This window comes from Lissotriton vulgaris, chromosome 12 (genome assembly GCF_964263255.1).
Source record: "Lissotriton vulgaris chromosome 12, aLisVul1.2, whole genome shotgun sequence".
In the NCBI taxonomy this organism is placed as follows: domain Eukaryota; kingdom Metazoa; phylum Chordata; class Amphibia; order Caudata; family Salamandridae; genus Lissotriton; species Lissotriton vulgaris.
Window position 1 is genome coordinate 84,005,286 of NC_141700.1, and position 17,442 is coordinate 84,022,727.

Sequence of the window (17,442 nt, forward strand, 5' to 3'; positions counted from 1 at the left end):
TTTATCTGACCACAACCCGGTTGAATTCACGTTCCAATGGGGTAGAATTCCAACACCCATACCAACATGGCGTCTCACACCAGACCTACTGGAAGACACGGTCTTTCGCACATCGCTCGCCGACGCTATAACTAACTACTTTGACATGAACGCTGGCTCGGCGAGTACCAGACAAATAGAATGGGACGCTTTTAAAGTGTCCATCAGGGGAGAGGCGATGAGTACACGGGTGGGCATGAGGCATAATGTCATGGAAAAGCTCCGAGAGGTAGAGGGGCGCATGGCTATGCTTGAAAGTGAGGCTGCCAGCACGAATGTACCATTCACACCACATCAAGAGGCACATATACAACACGCAGAGTTGCTGGAGGAGTTGCGCATACTGGACTATAGAGAATACACATGCAGACAACACGCGCAAGCGGACAGAGCAGGACCCCTACTGGCCCGAATGGTACGAGATGAGCCAGTACATCTGCCTATAATGGAGGTCACCGATCAGGGGAGGTCGTTAGCAACGACACAGGCGTTAACACCGCAGATTACTACAAAACTTTATATGGCCCACACAGACCACTATCAGACACGGCGTTTATGGAGGGATTGGACTTGCCACGACTTGAGGACCAACAGAGTAAGATTTTATCACGCCATATCGCAGTGGCGGCGATACGGCAGGCTATACGCGCGCTCCCGCGGAAAAAGGCCCCAGGCACAGATGGCCTTCCAGCGGAATTTTATGGCACCTTTATTGACCTCCTGGCGCCGCGCCTCCTTGAGGTATACCAGGAGGCGCTGCAAGCACGGGGCCTTCCACAGTCATCGCTTCAGGCTCTAATAGTGTCCCTACTGAAGCCGGGCAGGGACGGCTTGCACTTAGCAAACTACAGGCCTCTGTCTCTATTAAACACAGATTATAAAATAGAGTAAAATCCTGGCGTCGAGACTGGCCAGTATATACCGCAACTGATACACCCGGATCAGTGCGGCTTTGTACCGGGTAGGAGCACTGCCATGAATCTTAGACGGCTTAGTCAACTCATGCTCAGCGGGACGGCGCCATACGGGACGGAGGGTTGTGTTTCCCTGGATCTGAAGCAGGCATTTAATTCCCTCAGATGGGGCTACATGTTTGCAGCGTTAGCAAGGTTCGGAATACCACCCGAATATATTGCATGGGTCCAGTTGCTATGGTCCCGCCCAACAGCCCGGGTCCGTACGAATAAATGCATTTCGGCGCAATTGGACATAGCGAAGGGCACAAGGCAGGGATGTCCACTGTCCCCGCTAATGTTCATATTGGCATTGGAGCCATTGCTATGCGAGCTTCGTGGATTGGCACAACATAGGGGCATAAGCAGAAATGGGGTGACCCATGTGATATTGGCGTATGCAGATGATATCATACTGTATTTCAGAGACCTAGAGGGGGGATTGGACCCCGTCCCTGACATCTTCGAAAGCTTCCGCTTACTATCGGGGCTCACTATTAGTGAACCCAAATCCTACGGGTTCTATTTCTCTGCCACTGGGGCGGACACCCAACTGCCCTTCCCACCACACACTTTTCAGGTGGCGGAGACCACCTTCCGCTACCTTGGAATACAGGTATACAAAGAGGAAAGGGATATGCTGGATGGCAATTTAGGGAGAGCACTAACGGCGCTGAAAGCACAGGTGCCATTTTGGACTGCACTGCGGCTGTCAGTGGCGGGCAGAGTGACCATCTCTAAGATGGTGGTGCTGCCCTGCCTCCTGTACTATTTCACAAGTTTACCATTTATGGTCCCCGCATCCATGTTCAAAACTTTAAATACCCTACTAAACAGAGCTGGTATGGGGTCCCGGGAGACGACGCATTAGCCTAATTAAACTACAGCTCCCCACTGAGGCAGGCGGTATGGGGGTCCCGGATCTACAAGCATACAACTTTGCCTGTCAACTGCAATGGTTGGCCTACTGGCTGGCGGGGCGTAACTTGCACGAAATAGAACTGTCAGAGGCGGAATGGAACAGGGGGATAGTTCACACCCTATTATTGCCAAAAGCGGAGGTCCCGAGGTCGGCACCCCCACGGCTCCGACTTGCGATTGACTACTGGAGGAAGGTGGTGAAATATACGTGCCCCCACGATACCACTACTAGGACTCCCAGTGGGACTGAGACCACTCTCGAACCAACTGCTTACGGAGTGGAATGATGCGGGAATATTACAGATTGGGGACCTGTTTGCAGATGGCAGGGTTATGACATTTGAGGACTTCCTGAATGCTCACCACATAACGGGAGGACTATTCCTATTGCACGCTGGGGTGCGACGATATATTGCACAGGTATGGGCGCCGGACGGCACAGAACCACCCACGAACCCACTACTCACAATGCAGTACCTAATGGGGTCGGGCAGCCACCTAACGAAATGGATAACACACGGTATACGAGAGGGCAGGGCAGTCACTGCGCCCGCTGCGGGACAAATGGGAGCATGATATAGGGAGACCAGTCAGGGATAAAGAATGGGAGCGTATCCTTAAATTCCCTAAGAAGGTATCTAGAAACCCGAAATTCAAATTCATACAGCTTATGATTCTACATAGGGCGTATCTGACACCCCATCGCCTACACACAATGTTCCCCAACACAGCTGACACATGCACCAGGTGCGGCGCAGATGACGGGCGGTTGATACATATGTTATGGCAGTGCCCAAAACTAGGATACTTCTGGACGACAGTACATGATGACCTGGCCAGGCTGGTTCCCTCCAAACCATATACCGCACTGGTGTACACCATATTGGGGTTAGGCCCTACAGAACGTAAGAAGAGCCTAGGTACACGTTTCATTGATCTAGCCTTGCTTCTCGCAAAACGCACCATAACAATGAAGTGGAAATCGCCTAGGCCACCAGATCCTGAGATATGGAGGGCGGAGGTAATAAGGTGGGGGAAGGCTGAGAGCATGATATTGCAGCGCGAAGAGCATAGGGGACTTAGGAAGACCTTCATTTCATTAGACTGGAATGCGTTACTGGGGTCCTTTGAGACAGGCGAAGACGATGTGTCTGACCATTCTGTTGCTGAAGACTAGAGGATATAACGATGCACTCATGGGTTATTATACCCTCTCACTGGCTAGGACCAAACCATGCTGCGAATGTTGCGAATACCCCTGGGTGCACGGGACAATTACCACACATGATAAGAACTAGATATAGTCCTCTGTAAGGCTGTAGTAGGTTCATGACAAGTACTATGCATATGTAGAGTGGGACAGGAACCATGAATGCTTGAGTATGACATGTGTAAGTGCCAGGGGAGGGAGGGGTTGGGAGGGGGGAGTTGCAATGGGAAGGTCCTGGAATTCATAAAGCTGAAAATGACTAATTACCAAACAGCAATGGCGATTATGTACACATAAGAATTGTAAAGATTACAAATTTGTCCAGCCTGTCATGATTGCTTTCATATATTCTGCTAATAAAAAGATTTTTTAAAAAAATGTGTAGTAACATCACAACTGGGATTCGCACTTGTGCCGTGAATAAGCTTAAAGCCCCGCCCACTGCACATCATGCTAGTTGACAGTAGCCTAAGCAAGTAATAAAAAAAACATATGACGAAGCATGAAGTGATGCAGCCTCCCGTGGAGCGGGGAGGGAGCATCTAAAAGCTGATTTGGCTTGTTTACATGATGGAAAGCGTTATCTGTTGTTTCCCAGTGTGCTTGGAGAGGCACCCGTGGCTACCTTTTACGGCACACAGGGGTGCCACAACACACACATTGTGAACCACTAAAAAGCTGTTACTTTAGATTAAACATAATAAAATTAAAAAGTGATCATGGAGGGATCCTGAGGGTGGGCAAGCAGTGTTGTGGGAGAGGTAAGAGGGTCGACATGCTTATAGCGAAAGCAACTAATACAAAATAATCTGAGGAAGCATAAAACAAGGCAGCCAGCGTGGAACAGGGAGGGAGCCTCTTTAAAAGATAAAGCGTGGCGTCCATGATCAGGTGCCACGCTGAGCCACGAAAACACTGGGTTGCAGAGAGCCTGTTGTGCCTGCAACAGAGCCTAGGAGTAAGTAATTTAGAAAACAATGCACACAAACAGAAAAAAAAACATACTGAGTAACAACACCTGTAACGGGAGCAGGGCTTATGGGAGGTTACAACAGGAGAAAAGGAGGTACTCAGGAGGGACTACTAAGCCTATTAACGAATCAAAATCCCCCATTTACAAAGGACAGTAACGGGAGCCAATTGAAAAGATGGACGGAGCTTAAAGTCCATACATGAATACAGCATGTCTCAAAGAGGCTGTGCAAGCGCTGCCTAGGCAAGATGTAAAAAGGGAACGGAAGAGGATAAATTGCTTTATAAGTGTGTACACAGTATAAATCTAGCAAATATCTGGATTGAACAGCTTTGAGAAGCAGATTTCTGCCCAACCAATACCCATGTGTTACATGACGAGCAAACCCATTCTTAAGTTGTACATTGAAGTAAATATGAGTGGTTCTAGGTGTCCAGCGGATAACTTGCTGAGATTGAGAGGCAGACTTGGCTGCTAACAAAGGTAAGTAAAACATCCCCAAGGAAAAAAGTAGACTATAAAACATTTGAAAAAGTATTTTTAATGCAAATTGAACAAACATGATGGATCACTGACCTTTACCTTGAAGGACAGTGTTGGGAGGCACATGACCGGATTTCAAGTCTTACATTCAAGTAATAAAAATGTAATAAATTAAAAAAAGATCAACACTGTAGTGAACATAAACTCCTCCCTACAGATTCTCCTCGCTGCAGATCTTATTCTCCATCTCCAGGTTCTAAACTGTATTCACTCTGTGAATTGCTTAAAAAACAGACAACTGCGTGTTCCACACACTGGATGAAACACCCTTCTTTTCATATAGAACAAAGCAAAGACTGTAGAAGAGGGCCATGCTTCAAATGTGTGTACCACTTGCGGCTTCTTTTGGAACAAAGCCATAAAACGGCATCAGCGACATTAACGGCAATAGGAAATGGGGATCATACTTGCTGAAAACGTGCCAGCTCTGCGCTTACAAAGCAATGCTCTCTTTGGCAGTGGCCGCATAGTTAAAAGAGACAAATTATCCAGGCTGCTCATCTACAAGTGTCTTGTAGGCCATCCCCAGATATTGCTACACATTTCACTCTGCCAACTAGCCCTTGTAAGATAACCAGGCAACCAACAGGACAACCTAGCAAGACAATCATTGTTCATGTTTAGGAGTTTTTTTTTGAGGGGGTGGGGGTAGTTGGGTTTGCTTCACAGTGAAGAGGTGAAAAATGATCCTTTGGAGAGGACAAGTGGTGACAATTCCACCTCCTCCCATCCAATGTAGCTGGACACCCAGGAGCTGGCCCCCATCAGAAAAGAAGACTCAGGACATGCATAAAAGCACAGGTTTATGGTGCACTCCAGGCTGCCGTAGAAGTGATCTGTCTCAACGAGTCGCAAAAGTTAAAACCAAAGTAGCAGAAAGTACTAAAAAGTAACTGGCTTTTGGAAATTGACAACTATAACACTGAGGGAAAAAAGCAAAATGAAGAACTTCTGAAGGATTAGCAAGTAAAGTCAGGAACAAAGAGAGGGCATGAAAAGCAAGGGTGACTTACAAAGGATAGAATATAAAAGCAAATGAGAAGAACTGCACAGGCCACAGAAGAAAAGTGAATGGTATGAAAAGAAAAGGTTGAAAAAAATAAACAGAAAGCATTGAGGTCAGAGCGAGAAATGGAATGAAAAATGCAAACATCTCTGTAGACGAGACAAGCAACAAACACGAGAAATTTGGAGAGCAAAGTAAAGAAAATCAAGGGCAGAATCTTCTGAAAGTGGTTAAAAAAAAAAGAAGAAATAGGAATAGCGGCACAGATAAAGAGATTAAAGCAAAGCAGTAGGCAAAGTCGCATAAGAGAATGAAGTCAAGAAAATGAGAATGGCAATAGAACGAGGTGATGGGAGCGAAGTGCTGAACTGAAACATCGATCTAAACAATGGAAAGTACACTCACAGATGTAGGACGACAAGCCAGAGGAGAAACATTCCAGGATAAAATTAATATAAAAAATTGTGGAAGATGGAAATTCACATGGGCAAGACATGCTGAGGAAACGAAGAGCCAGAATGTGGTAATTGCTAAGGAGCACATATGGAAAACTATGCACTTATTCGAGATTGTTAGATCCGAACGTCAAATGCAGGAGTTACGTTAATGTGAGACTAGAGAAGAAGAAAATAAGACGAAGTGGGGTACTATTTCTGAAAATAACCAGAAGCTACTACATCCCTGAACAGCCAAATACCACTCATTTATCCCTATTACCACAAGTGTCTCTTAATTAACCAAAGATGCAACTTTGTACGTCCCTCAAGGCCGGAAGCCAAGGCAATTTTGCAAGTATGAGTCCTTTTCCATATCACTTAAAAAAATAATACTACCAAAACAAAAGTAAAGTGCTATGAAGGGAAAGTGCTAAATCCAATTGTTACACAATCTCTCCACCCCCCTATTATTATCCATTAAATCCTTCCTGTCAGTCAACTCAATCTCTACATTGTTGCCAGATGGTTATCCTATGCTGAAAAAAAACCAAAAAACTAAAGCACAACAGCCAAAAGCGCAGAAAATACATTCAGAGAGAAAAACAATTGTGATTCTACTAGCCTGGTATAACGCAATAGAAAAATAAGTTGAAGTTATTGACTAAAATTTTATAGCTGAAGTTCGTACATAGGAACCTTTTTTGTGTATAATCAAAAAAAAGCACCGTATCTCATGAAGACAATCATGACCAATAAACACTTCCTTTAACCTATGCTTCAGAAATTGAACATTTCTAGACATTTATCATCAAAATTCCATGTGAAATGCATCGCTGCAGGGCGTAGAAGCTTTATTTCCCCTCTGCTTTGGTCTAGATCTTTTCTGAAGGAGCTTCGTTTTCATGTTCATCAATATCTGGCTTTGGTGGCTCTTCGGAATGCCGCCTGCAATCCTCCTCGACGGACCCAGACTGGTCCTCTGGGCATGGGGTGGAGTCTATCAGTTCTTCTACATGTAGTCTGGGATTGGTCAGCTGGTCCTCTCCCTCAAGTTGAGAAGAAGGTCCATCTGAATCTTTAAGGGGCTCGAGGCAGCCAGCAGGAGCCATGACCAAAGGGGAAGGAGGCAGCTCCTTCTGCAAAACAGGAAGTTGGTAAAACTATGGTTAGGTGTCTGCAAACCACACTAAGAAAATATTACACTGAACAGGAGGAACTGCAATGAGGGCTGATGGGAAGATGGAGCTTGAGACATAAGACACAATCTAAGGTGCATTCTTTTTCATTTTTCTATTACAGAGTGCTCGATCATATTTAACCGCTTACGATGTAGAAGTTCACACAGTGGTAGATGTAAGGCTAAACGGGTAGGAGATACACTCAGGCTTCCAGCTAAGACAATTGCTCTTGTCAAGCACACCACCAATGAAATCTCCAACAATTATAAATAAGAAGGGAATGCACGGTAAATTCGGCTTTAAGGGGGTTATCTCACAATGACAAGGAGTAGTTGCTTGCAGACGAGTGGTTAGGTATGGCAATTACCTATTTCTACATATCTAACTACTATCCCTTGCACTGATGGATGTCACACCTGCCCGCTAGCTCACAAGATGAATGTGCATTCTGTCTTAGAATAAAATGTTGTTGTGATGTGAAATTCTGTGAAAGTTATCAGCTGCTATCTGGGCCCCTTATGCTGAAGCTATCTGGTTAGCTTCTGTTCAATAAAAGGGAGTTAATTCTACCAGACTCTTTCAAGTTTCCTCATTATCGCATGGGGTGAGTGTTCTGAACTTGGGAGGCAACGCGTTGCAGGCCGCTCGGACTACTCCATGGAAGACCGTTTCTGTGCATTGGCTGTTGTGTATTCAGGATATTCTAGAAGCAGTGTTGGCTGACAGCTATGGCTCCCTGAACCACCAGAGGTTGTGAGGAGGCTGGCTAGGACGGATATTCATGCGACAGGCGTTGTTTACACATAAGACAGCAGATTTTGAATGTGATTCTGGCACACCTCATTAGCCAGTGGAGTTTACGCAGTATAGGGGTAATGCGGTCATATCTAGCTGCAGAATTAACTAGTCTCGCCACAGTGTGTACAACAGCTCTGAGGAGAATGAGGGAGATTTGGGGTGCTACTGCCAGACCAAAGTGGATCCTTACAACTGTACTGCAGTTTTCAGATGTTTGACGGGGATAAGGTGTTTGAGTTTTTCAGGTTATGCTGGTTAAAGTTTGCGGATTAGGCCACATTATTGATTTGCGGTACCATCCAAACACTGGCTATCGCAATAATCTATCATGGTGGTAACAATATGGAGAGCGGTCTAAGTGGTGTACAGGAAGGACTGCACATCACAAATAAGGTACTCAAACGTGCTGCTAAAAGCAACCGGAGCATTCAATGGAGTCTGGATACAAACTCATCAAATGTTTAGAGATATTTTTTTTAGCTCAAATATACTCACCAAGATGCAAAGTGAGTTTTAAAACTAACCAGAGACATACAATGCAGGATCATCTGAAGGGGTGAAATAAATCAAAACAATGAGACGAAGAGGGAGCGAACAACCAAGTGAAGTCCATAAAGAGCTATGTCCACAAAAAGCTGTAATAAGGCAACGGGGCCTTCCACATACTAATGCCTCTATATAGCACTGAAAAATCATCAATCTGTAAAGAATGGGACAGTCCAAAGGATTACGTTCCCCAAATTGCTGCTGTCACATAGTGTTTATTATTATGAGCAAACCCAATAAAAGATGAATCATCACAGAGGTAGTTAAAGCCAGTTACAACGACAGAGCTGCGAATCCCCCAATGTTGAATGGATAAAAGTCTAACAGAATGGATTCACCGAAGCATTACAAACACAAAGGGTGATGTCAGGAATGCTTGCACATGGTCTAAATCACTGGTAATCTCTTTTTATAAAATTCCAAAAACTGGTTTTCGCCCCCTGTGCTAATCTCGCCAAAGTCTGTCCTTTGCAAAGCAGTACCAACTGCTTCTCAAGGAACAGTCCACCTCAAAGTGCCAAGGCCTCAACCCTTGGAGAAAGTACCCAAGAGAGGCAGATAGGCTGCTTACCATCACAAGAGCAACACTTGGCCAATGCTTGGCACAGCTCTCTGAAATAGCAACAAAGGTAAGTCTATTCACTCTTCTAAGTGCCAGACTCCAGAGAGGGTGACACTGGTAAACTCCGCTTACTCAAGTGGCTTGTCTTCAACATGCAAGATGAAGTCTTTTAGCGAAACGTGCCTTGTGGGACAAATTCTTATTCTAAAGGCTCTCAGCACTCCTGGTGAGCCAAGGATGCTGATAAGCATTTGTGTACTGGCTGGCTGTCAGTGGTATTACTCAAATGGACTGCACAAGATTTCATTAGGCGATAACGTCTAAAACACCAACATTCTTCATCTTAGAAAGTCTAATTTTTTCTCATTTCCAGCTCATGAGGATTAATGGGGCTAATGGTAGCCAAAGAAGTGCTCAATTCCCAGAGACAAGTTAGACGATCCGCCACCAATTCCAAAGTTAACAGTTTAAATCTACCTCTTAAGGCTCAGAACCGAACCCTCTGGGATGATAGAGTACAGCATCTCTTATTAGCAATGAAATTAGCACCTTAAGATAACATTGAAAATATGACAAGAATAAAAAAAAAAAACAGGATGCAAAAATGATGCTCATTGTGAGGCGACAAGAAACACAGACAACAAGGACAGAAGAGAAAAAAACCCTGTAGATTCTCAAGTAGTAAAACCATCTTTAATGAGTTAAGAAGCTTGTTCACCCTCCTGTGACCCCCATCCCTTCAACCCACACTCCTGCATTAAGACATTTTGCTTAACTTACAAAAACGTACTTCTGAAAGTTAAGAAACATGATAAACGTACCTATGAGACTCTTTCCTAACTACATTTTGTTTTTTATTTGAATAATACTAAGTCGCCCGCCGATGCTACTACTACTCAAGTTAACACTTTAGGATACTTTGTGAATGACTCAATGACATGACCTTATTGATGTACAATCCAAGGCCAAAGGAGTTCAGCGAGCTATCCTCCACAGGCAAGCATACGTCTGGTCTGGTTGCTGGCTATGTGGCACGCTTATACTGACCCTAAGCAATCGTCAACCGACCCATGGTAACATGCAGACAGAAAGCAGCACAGATACCTCTATTGTGGTCTAATCTCTTGAATAATATAATTTGGACAATTGAAAATTGAAAGTGCTATTTCGGATAAATTGAATTTTGGATTAGAGTTGCTAAACATTATGCAAGCAAACAAAGTGGTACTTTCATAGAAAGCATTTACATTGAGATTCTGTTGTATGATAAAAAGGTCAGTTCTTTAAATTTAAAAAAAGGAGGACTTAACACAATATGGAAGGCTTTACCAAGTCTCTACAATTTTTCTGGTAAATTCAATTTTCCAGCACATCTCAAATAGAGATTAAGGCATATATTGCATACAGTCTTAACCTCAACAGTCTTCTTGAAAGTCTTCTCCAATGTTCTACAGTATTATATTACAAGAAGAAAATGAGTTTTTAGCCATTGCCAATTTATAAGCTCCTTCAAAGTCACATTTAGAGATTTTATGCAGTCCACCTAAACCACAATTCAGCAAGGGAGGGTTGACCAACAAGGGAAACAATACACTACAAATGAAACAAAAAATGAAAGAGGTTGTCTGTTGGATATGTTGATTATACTACAATGCTTTACTCAACTTTAATTTTTAGTAAGAGTTTTAGTATTTAGTATTAGTATTTCTTGTAGACACTCATATCAAACTGGTATTCACCACAAAGCCGCTGCCCGTCCAAAACATGGTGAATTCCTTGCGACATAATGCCACGGCAAAGCTGGTGATCAGAGTGCAGGGCACCAGGTACAGAAGAGCCGGCTGCCCCATTTGCATCAAAGCCAAGGCCACAAAAGTAACGAGGAGTCCAATTCCGTAGGCTGTGTAAGACAAGAAAAAGGCCATTGCTCTTCATCAATCCAGACAGCAGAATACAAACATAAATAAGAACAGGCAAAGAAATTTGACGTAAAGCAGGTCATCCCTTGAGACAGCAAGGGTTAAACTTGCCAACCAAACTAAAGCTTGGGTGAAAAACACATGGACATGTCTGGGGGAAAAACATGACAGGAGATTTCCTCTATCTGCGACAGACTTCAATGGGGCCAGAGAGGACCCAACAACACAGAGCAAGGCAAAAGTGTCTGTACTTATTTCTCTCAGTTACATCTCCCAAAGCAATATTGTGAGCAATATATCCATTGAAGAACAGGTTTGTGTCTAGGTGATAGAGGGACTTTCTAAATTTTTGGGGTGGGACAAGGAGGAATAGAGTTATGTCTACAATCTACAATCTCATCTGAACATGCAACTGATATGTTCTCTTTGGAATGTTTAGCAAACAAATTAGCTCAGAATAATATTAGATACAACAGATTTAAGTCAATTCATCATGTATAAAAAGTGGAATTTTTACCATGCTTGCCATGTTCCATTTATGTCCAAACATAATGTGTGGAAATTATCAAATAATAAATGCATGATATATAGGGAAATCAATCTTATAATATTTTTCAACATGCACAATAAAGATTTAAGTCAGAATTACAATTTCTTGTAAGTGTCCAAGAAGTCAGAAAACCTAAGAAGCAGAGGGTAGGAAGCAACAAGGAGCTGGCTTTGATAGTAGAAGCAACAGAGAGTTGGAGGGAGGGAGCAGGCAGGAGTGGTAGAAGCTACAGGGAGTGGACAGGAGGGGTGGGATCTACTAGGAGCTGTCAGGGGGGTGGGAGCTACACAGAGCAGGCATGGGGGAAGCTACAAGGGAGCATGTGGAACCTACAGAAGCAAGCAGGAGGAGTGAAGCTAGGTCAGAGGGTAGGCGTAAGGAAGTTACAGGGTGAGGGAGGGGATAGCTACAGGGAACAGGCTGAGGGTGGGAAGCAATGGGAAGTGGATCAGGCAAATCAGAGGGGAGCGGACGGGAGAGGTGAAGCAACCTGGAGTGGGTGTGATTGAGGGAGCAAAGGTTAGTGGGGCATTCAGGGAGCGGGCAGGATCAGAGATGCAAGAGGGAGCAGGTTGAAAGCAATAGGGAGCCGTCGGGAGTTGTGGAAGACACAGGGAGCAGGCAGGAGTGCAGTAAGCAATGAGAAGTGGGTGAAAGTAGGGGAGCTACCAGAGCAGGTGGGAAGCAATGACAGCTTAAGCAATGGGAGCAAACGAAATGAGGAGCAGGCAGGAGTGGGGTAAGCAATGAGAAGTGGCGAAAGGAGGGAGGCGATCGGAGCATGCCGAAAGGTGGGAACCATTGGGAGCCTAAGCAACAGGAGAAGGCGGGAGGGTGAGAAGAAAAGGGGAGCTAATGGAAGGGATGAGAGCAACATGTATCCGGTTATCTCTTAGTTCCCTGCTTCTCAGCCGGCGAGAAGGTGATGTAATAGAATGTTCATGTGTGCATGGTTTGTATGAGCGGTCACCTAGAATGATTGGGGCTGAGCAGCAGGATGCTGCTCCCGGGGGGCATTCTTACCATCTTACTTGTAACTAAATAAACCTGCTCTTATAATCTACACAACTGGCTACTGGACTTATTACCTACAAGGGCCTTACTTTGTTTACAAAACAACTGCGAGCGGGCCAGATGTGGAAACAATGAGGAACGGGCACAAGGTCTGACCAAACTGAGATGCCCGAGGGGGTCAAAGCAATGGGGAGAAAGTGGGAGTGGGGAAGCAACGAGGAGCGACAAGGAGGCGGAAGCAATGGGGGAGGCAAGAGTGAGACAAAGGGTGGAAGCAAAAGGGAGTAGGTGGGAGGAAAGCCATGGGGAGCTGGTGTGGGAGTAAGCAGGAAGGTGGAAGAAATTGGAGTTAAGCAGCGGGCAGAGTGAGCAGATTGGTACACAAACCTATAAAGTGTTAGTGTAGCCAACTCCCGGTCCTATCAATGCAGGGACAGCCCATTCTTTTCGGTCTGTGTTTAGAAATTGAAAGATTTCCCTCAGCACTCTCAGTAGGAGCATTTGTAGATTAATGTGTGAAATTGATCATCTGTAAGCAGGTTAGTGTCAAATTCGACCATTAAGCTTTTAGCAGTAGATACCAGAATGGATGTTACCAATTTCTTAAAACAGTACAAGACTGACAATACTCTGTTTTAACTAACCTAGGACTACTTTTTTGTGAGTGGTTAGGTTGAACCTGTTGCTTGCATTATTAAAACTTATGGAGCAGACCCAGATCTTATAGACACAACAGGACTTGGAAAAAAGAAAATGGTCTTGTTTAGTCAACATAGTCGGTGCCTACGTCTGGAAACATAGCAAGATTGGATGTAGGGGGACCTGGTCCACAGAGATAGTAAACACAAGTCAAACCTGCCTACCTATACACTTCAGAATGATTAAATCCAGTTAACATGTAGGTAGAGTTGTGATCCCACATAGGTGTGATCAGGGTAAGCAGGTATTGGGAATAGAAAAGGTAATGGCCCACGTCGACTATTTCACATTATATAATTTTGCGGAGATTGAACTGCTCTCTTGTTGAGTTCCAAATGTGAACGTGCACGCAAAACTGCAGATCGGGAAAGTGACCTTCATTTGTGACTGCTCTCTATGATATCCAGGCATAGGGCTAGAAATGCAATGCCCTAAGGCCGAAAATACATAGGAAGCAGTTTATATAGGAAATTGAAAAATGCAAAGTACAAACAAAAACAGTTTGCAAATCATAAGAAGTTATGTAGTTTCACATCCTTAGACAAAATTGACAAATTTGCAAAGTCCAGGACATTATATATAGTATATACACAAAGTGTCTAGTTACAATTGCAGAACAAGCCATTATTTATAACATTCTGTGCATTTGGTCTCTGCAAAACTTTTCAAAGTGTGAATCAAATAGCAAAAGCAGCAGATAATACAGATTATTTAAGGAACTTAACAGCCCAAGAAACGACTATTTGAGTTGTCAAGGTCCTTTCTTTTAAAATAAATGTGACATCAACGATATCCTAAGGTTATGTTGAACCGCCAGAAACGTAAAAAAAAACAAAAATTGTCTCATTGTTATGGGCTGTCCTAGCTGATATTTTTAAATCACATTGGAATATTTTTTTTTAAATTCTCATGCACTGATTATCAGTTTCCTCTGTGGAATTTTTATATGCAATTTTCAGAAATACAAAATGTATTAATCCAACATAAGAGTTGTAACATTATTTGATGTAGTTACTCCTGTTCCCGTAATACAAACCTATTGTGCAGGCTACAAAATATATCCTTGAAGATTGCATCTGAATATCAAATCTGTGGCAGTAGGCGACCAACAATCCTACCAAAAGAAACAAACAAAAACATATTACAAATGTCTACAATTCATCCATCGGAATAAGAACATGATCATACTTAAACAGAATTAAAAACTATGAGTTTGTAAGGCAATCACTCATTGCTTTTGATGGTATACAGGCTTTCTATATTCAGAAGAAGCGTTTATTGCATTCTGTACATCAGACATTGCACAGACTCTTAGCACTCAACAGGGTTATGGTATAGTTTCTGCAATCAGAACAAATATTTTGTGGAAAAGCTAAGGCAAGTATATGAGTAACAATTTGTTTGTTTATGCACCCACCTCTCGAGGACCTCTAGATGTCTAAAGTCCTATCCAGCAACTGGAAATAGGACTTCCTCCTAACTTTTGCGCTGGCCATGATAGAAGAAAATAAGCCACTACACAGAAATGAAAATGTTACTTAACTCATATTCATCTATTTGTAACTTATTGTGCTGTAGATTCACATGCTCTGCGTGTTCCTGCCATCTGGTGTTGGGCTCAGACTTTGCAAGTTGTTTTTGTTTGAAGAAGTCTTTTCGACTAACAAGATAACATGTCACTCCTCTCTTAGTTGGCAGTGTGCATTGGCATCAACTCCATTGTTAGACTGTTTTTCGCACAGCTTGTGAGGATAGGTATGTAGTGGTGAACTAGTACAAAATTATGACTAAGTAGTAGATGTTAATATTACAGGCATGTGTAACACAAAAAGCTGACTCTGGGGAGGATGGAGGGTGCGTGTGAATCTACAGCACTACAAGCTACAAACAGATGCTTACAATTTGAGTAACATTTTCAGTTTGTAGCATATGCAGTTGTGGATACACATGCTCTGCATAGACTATAAAACAGAACTCTCAAAAGTGGTGGCTAGTCTGTGGACGATACAGATGTGTGAAATAAAGCTCTGAATGCTGTCTTGCCAACCTTAACCTGGACAAGAATATCCACGCAGTAGTGCATAGTAAATGTGTGTGGGGTTGACATTGTTGCTTCTTTAAAGTTGTCAGCTATAGGTATGTTCCATTAAAAAAAAGTACCTTAGAGCTCTTTTTATTATTATTTATTTTTATTGCTTTACATGTTTCAATGGAATAAGAAAACAAAATCATAACCAATCAGAATCAAACACAGTACATCACGCGTCAACTCCCCAGAGTACTACATTGATCTTGATATCAAATCGAGAATCATGAGCTGGCCTGCCTCCCCACACGTCCCCAAAATGAATTCCCCCCTTCATACATAAAATTGTATAACACCCTGTTATCATATTGAGGGAACACAAGCTCTTCGCAGTTATTACATTATAATACAGAGAAGTACAACATTGGCCTAGTCCTAAGTTTGAAAATAGTCTTGAAGAAAGCCCCAGAAATGTTTTGGCCTAGAGGTGGGCAAAAGCAATTCAGCATAGGACTCAGATAAGTCACTACACATAACCATATATTTCAACCAACTCTCATAAATGGGGTTCCTGTTGTCCCCTATGTCAATGTGACCCTTCTCCGACCCAATAGGGATACCATCGCCAATAGTTCCTATAGAGCTTTGGAGCATGCATTACACCACAAAGCAAGGGTGTAACAGTGACCACACCATCCACCATAATGTTCAAGGTGTAGGAAGCTGGCTCTTTATATAGAGGACCAAAAAGAGGTATACTGTGTAAAGGGTCCAGGCAACCCCCAAAAGAATTACAGAGGCACAAAGTACACGTTAAATGCTCTCTTTTGTGCTATTGTGGGCGAGCAGTTAGGCATAGCATTTATTTAACACACAAAAGCAGTAAGTGAGGCACACACGCAATAAAGAAATCAGATACCAATTTATAAAAATAACACACTTTTATATGAATTTAGATACCAAGATCGGAATCCGGAAAGTACTTTTTGAGCTATGAATTTTTACAGCTTTCAAAAGTGCAATTTTGGGGAAAGGTAATGCTATCCTATGGAGGAAAGACCTGCACTGCATACAGGTACTTCACAGCGACTTACGGAGCCAATCTCCTGGACTAAAGGTCAGTATGGGCCAAGGTCCAAGGCATCACTAACAGGTCACCTTCGGCGGGACTGGGACGGCCGGAAGCAGAGGTGCTTTCAGCGTCGGGTGCCCAATTTGATCATATTGGGGGGGGGGATGGGGGAGGGGGGAATTAACTGCATTCGGGCACTTCACTGTGACTTAGGGGACCAACCTCCTCAACTTAAGGTGAGAATGAGGCAAGGTCCAAGGCCACACCACCAGGTCACCTCAGGAGGCTCTGAGCTGTCCGGGTGAAGAAATGTCTTACAGCATTGGGTGTCCCACTTACTTTAATGGAGAATGGTCTGGTTGAAAAGAGTATGCAAGCTGGGACTGGGAGACGAGTCCAGCTGAACCAACCCAAGAGATCATGTCTCATGATGTTCGCGGATGTGGGGACGCCTTTGGTCCTCTTCTCCTCGGGTCAGGGTGGCAGGGTGTAGCAGTGTTCTGTGGCGTCCAGTTTTCGTCACCAGTGACACTTGCAGTAGAGGAGGCCTGAACAAAGAGGCTGCAGGTGCCGTCGGCGAGTCCCCTGTGGGCAAACCCAAGGTGAAATTTGTGTACGGAGGGTCGGGGGACCACACTGGCACTGTTGCCCACTTCAACTTGGGCTAGGGGGCACGGGTGCAGTGGTGCTTTTTCGGTGTCGGGTTTGCGGCGGTCCGGAGTCCTCACAGTTCTTTTGAAGTGCCTGCTTGAAGGCAGGCAGTCCTCCCAAGCTTTTAAAGGCACATCAACTGCAGGATAAGATAACTTTAGCGCAATCTGGGGGAACAGCAAACAGGCTGGCAGGGTTGGCACCAATACAGTTGCTTCTCCACTTTCCTTGCTTCTCGCACCTCTTCAGTGTCCTGAGGTCAGCAGGGCTCTCCTAAATACTAAATCTCGGGGCATTAGGGAAGTGTAGCCAATGGGCTACTTGCCCCTGGGATCACTACGCCAC

At 43.9% G+C, this 17,442-nt stretch overlaps 1 protein-coding gene across 1 annotated transcript in view; it reads right to left on the bottom strand.

The window, feature by feature from the left end:
• Positions 1-4,617: 4,617 nt before the first annotated feature.
• Positions 4,618-17,442, bottom strand: part of SPPL2B (signal peptide peptidase like 2B) — a 164,760-nt gene continuing 151,935 nt past the window's right edge. Inside the window, exons 13-15 of the mRNA XM_086947259.1 lie at positions 14,385-14,462; positions 10,906-11,066; positions 4,618-7,218 (exon numbers count right to left, since the gene is read on the bottom strand). Coding sequence (XP_086803385.1) covers positions 6,955-7,218; positions 10,906-11,066; positions 14,385-14,462 — 503 coding nt within the window. The 3' untranslated portion in view covers positions 4,618-6,954. The remainder of the gene's footprint in view (positions 7,219-10,905; positions 11,067-14,384; positions 14,463-17,442) is intronic.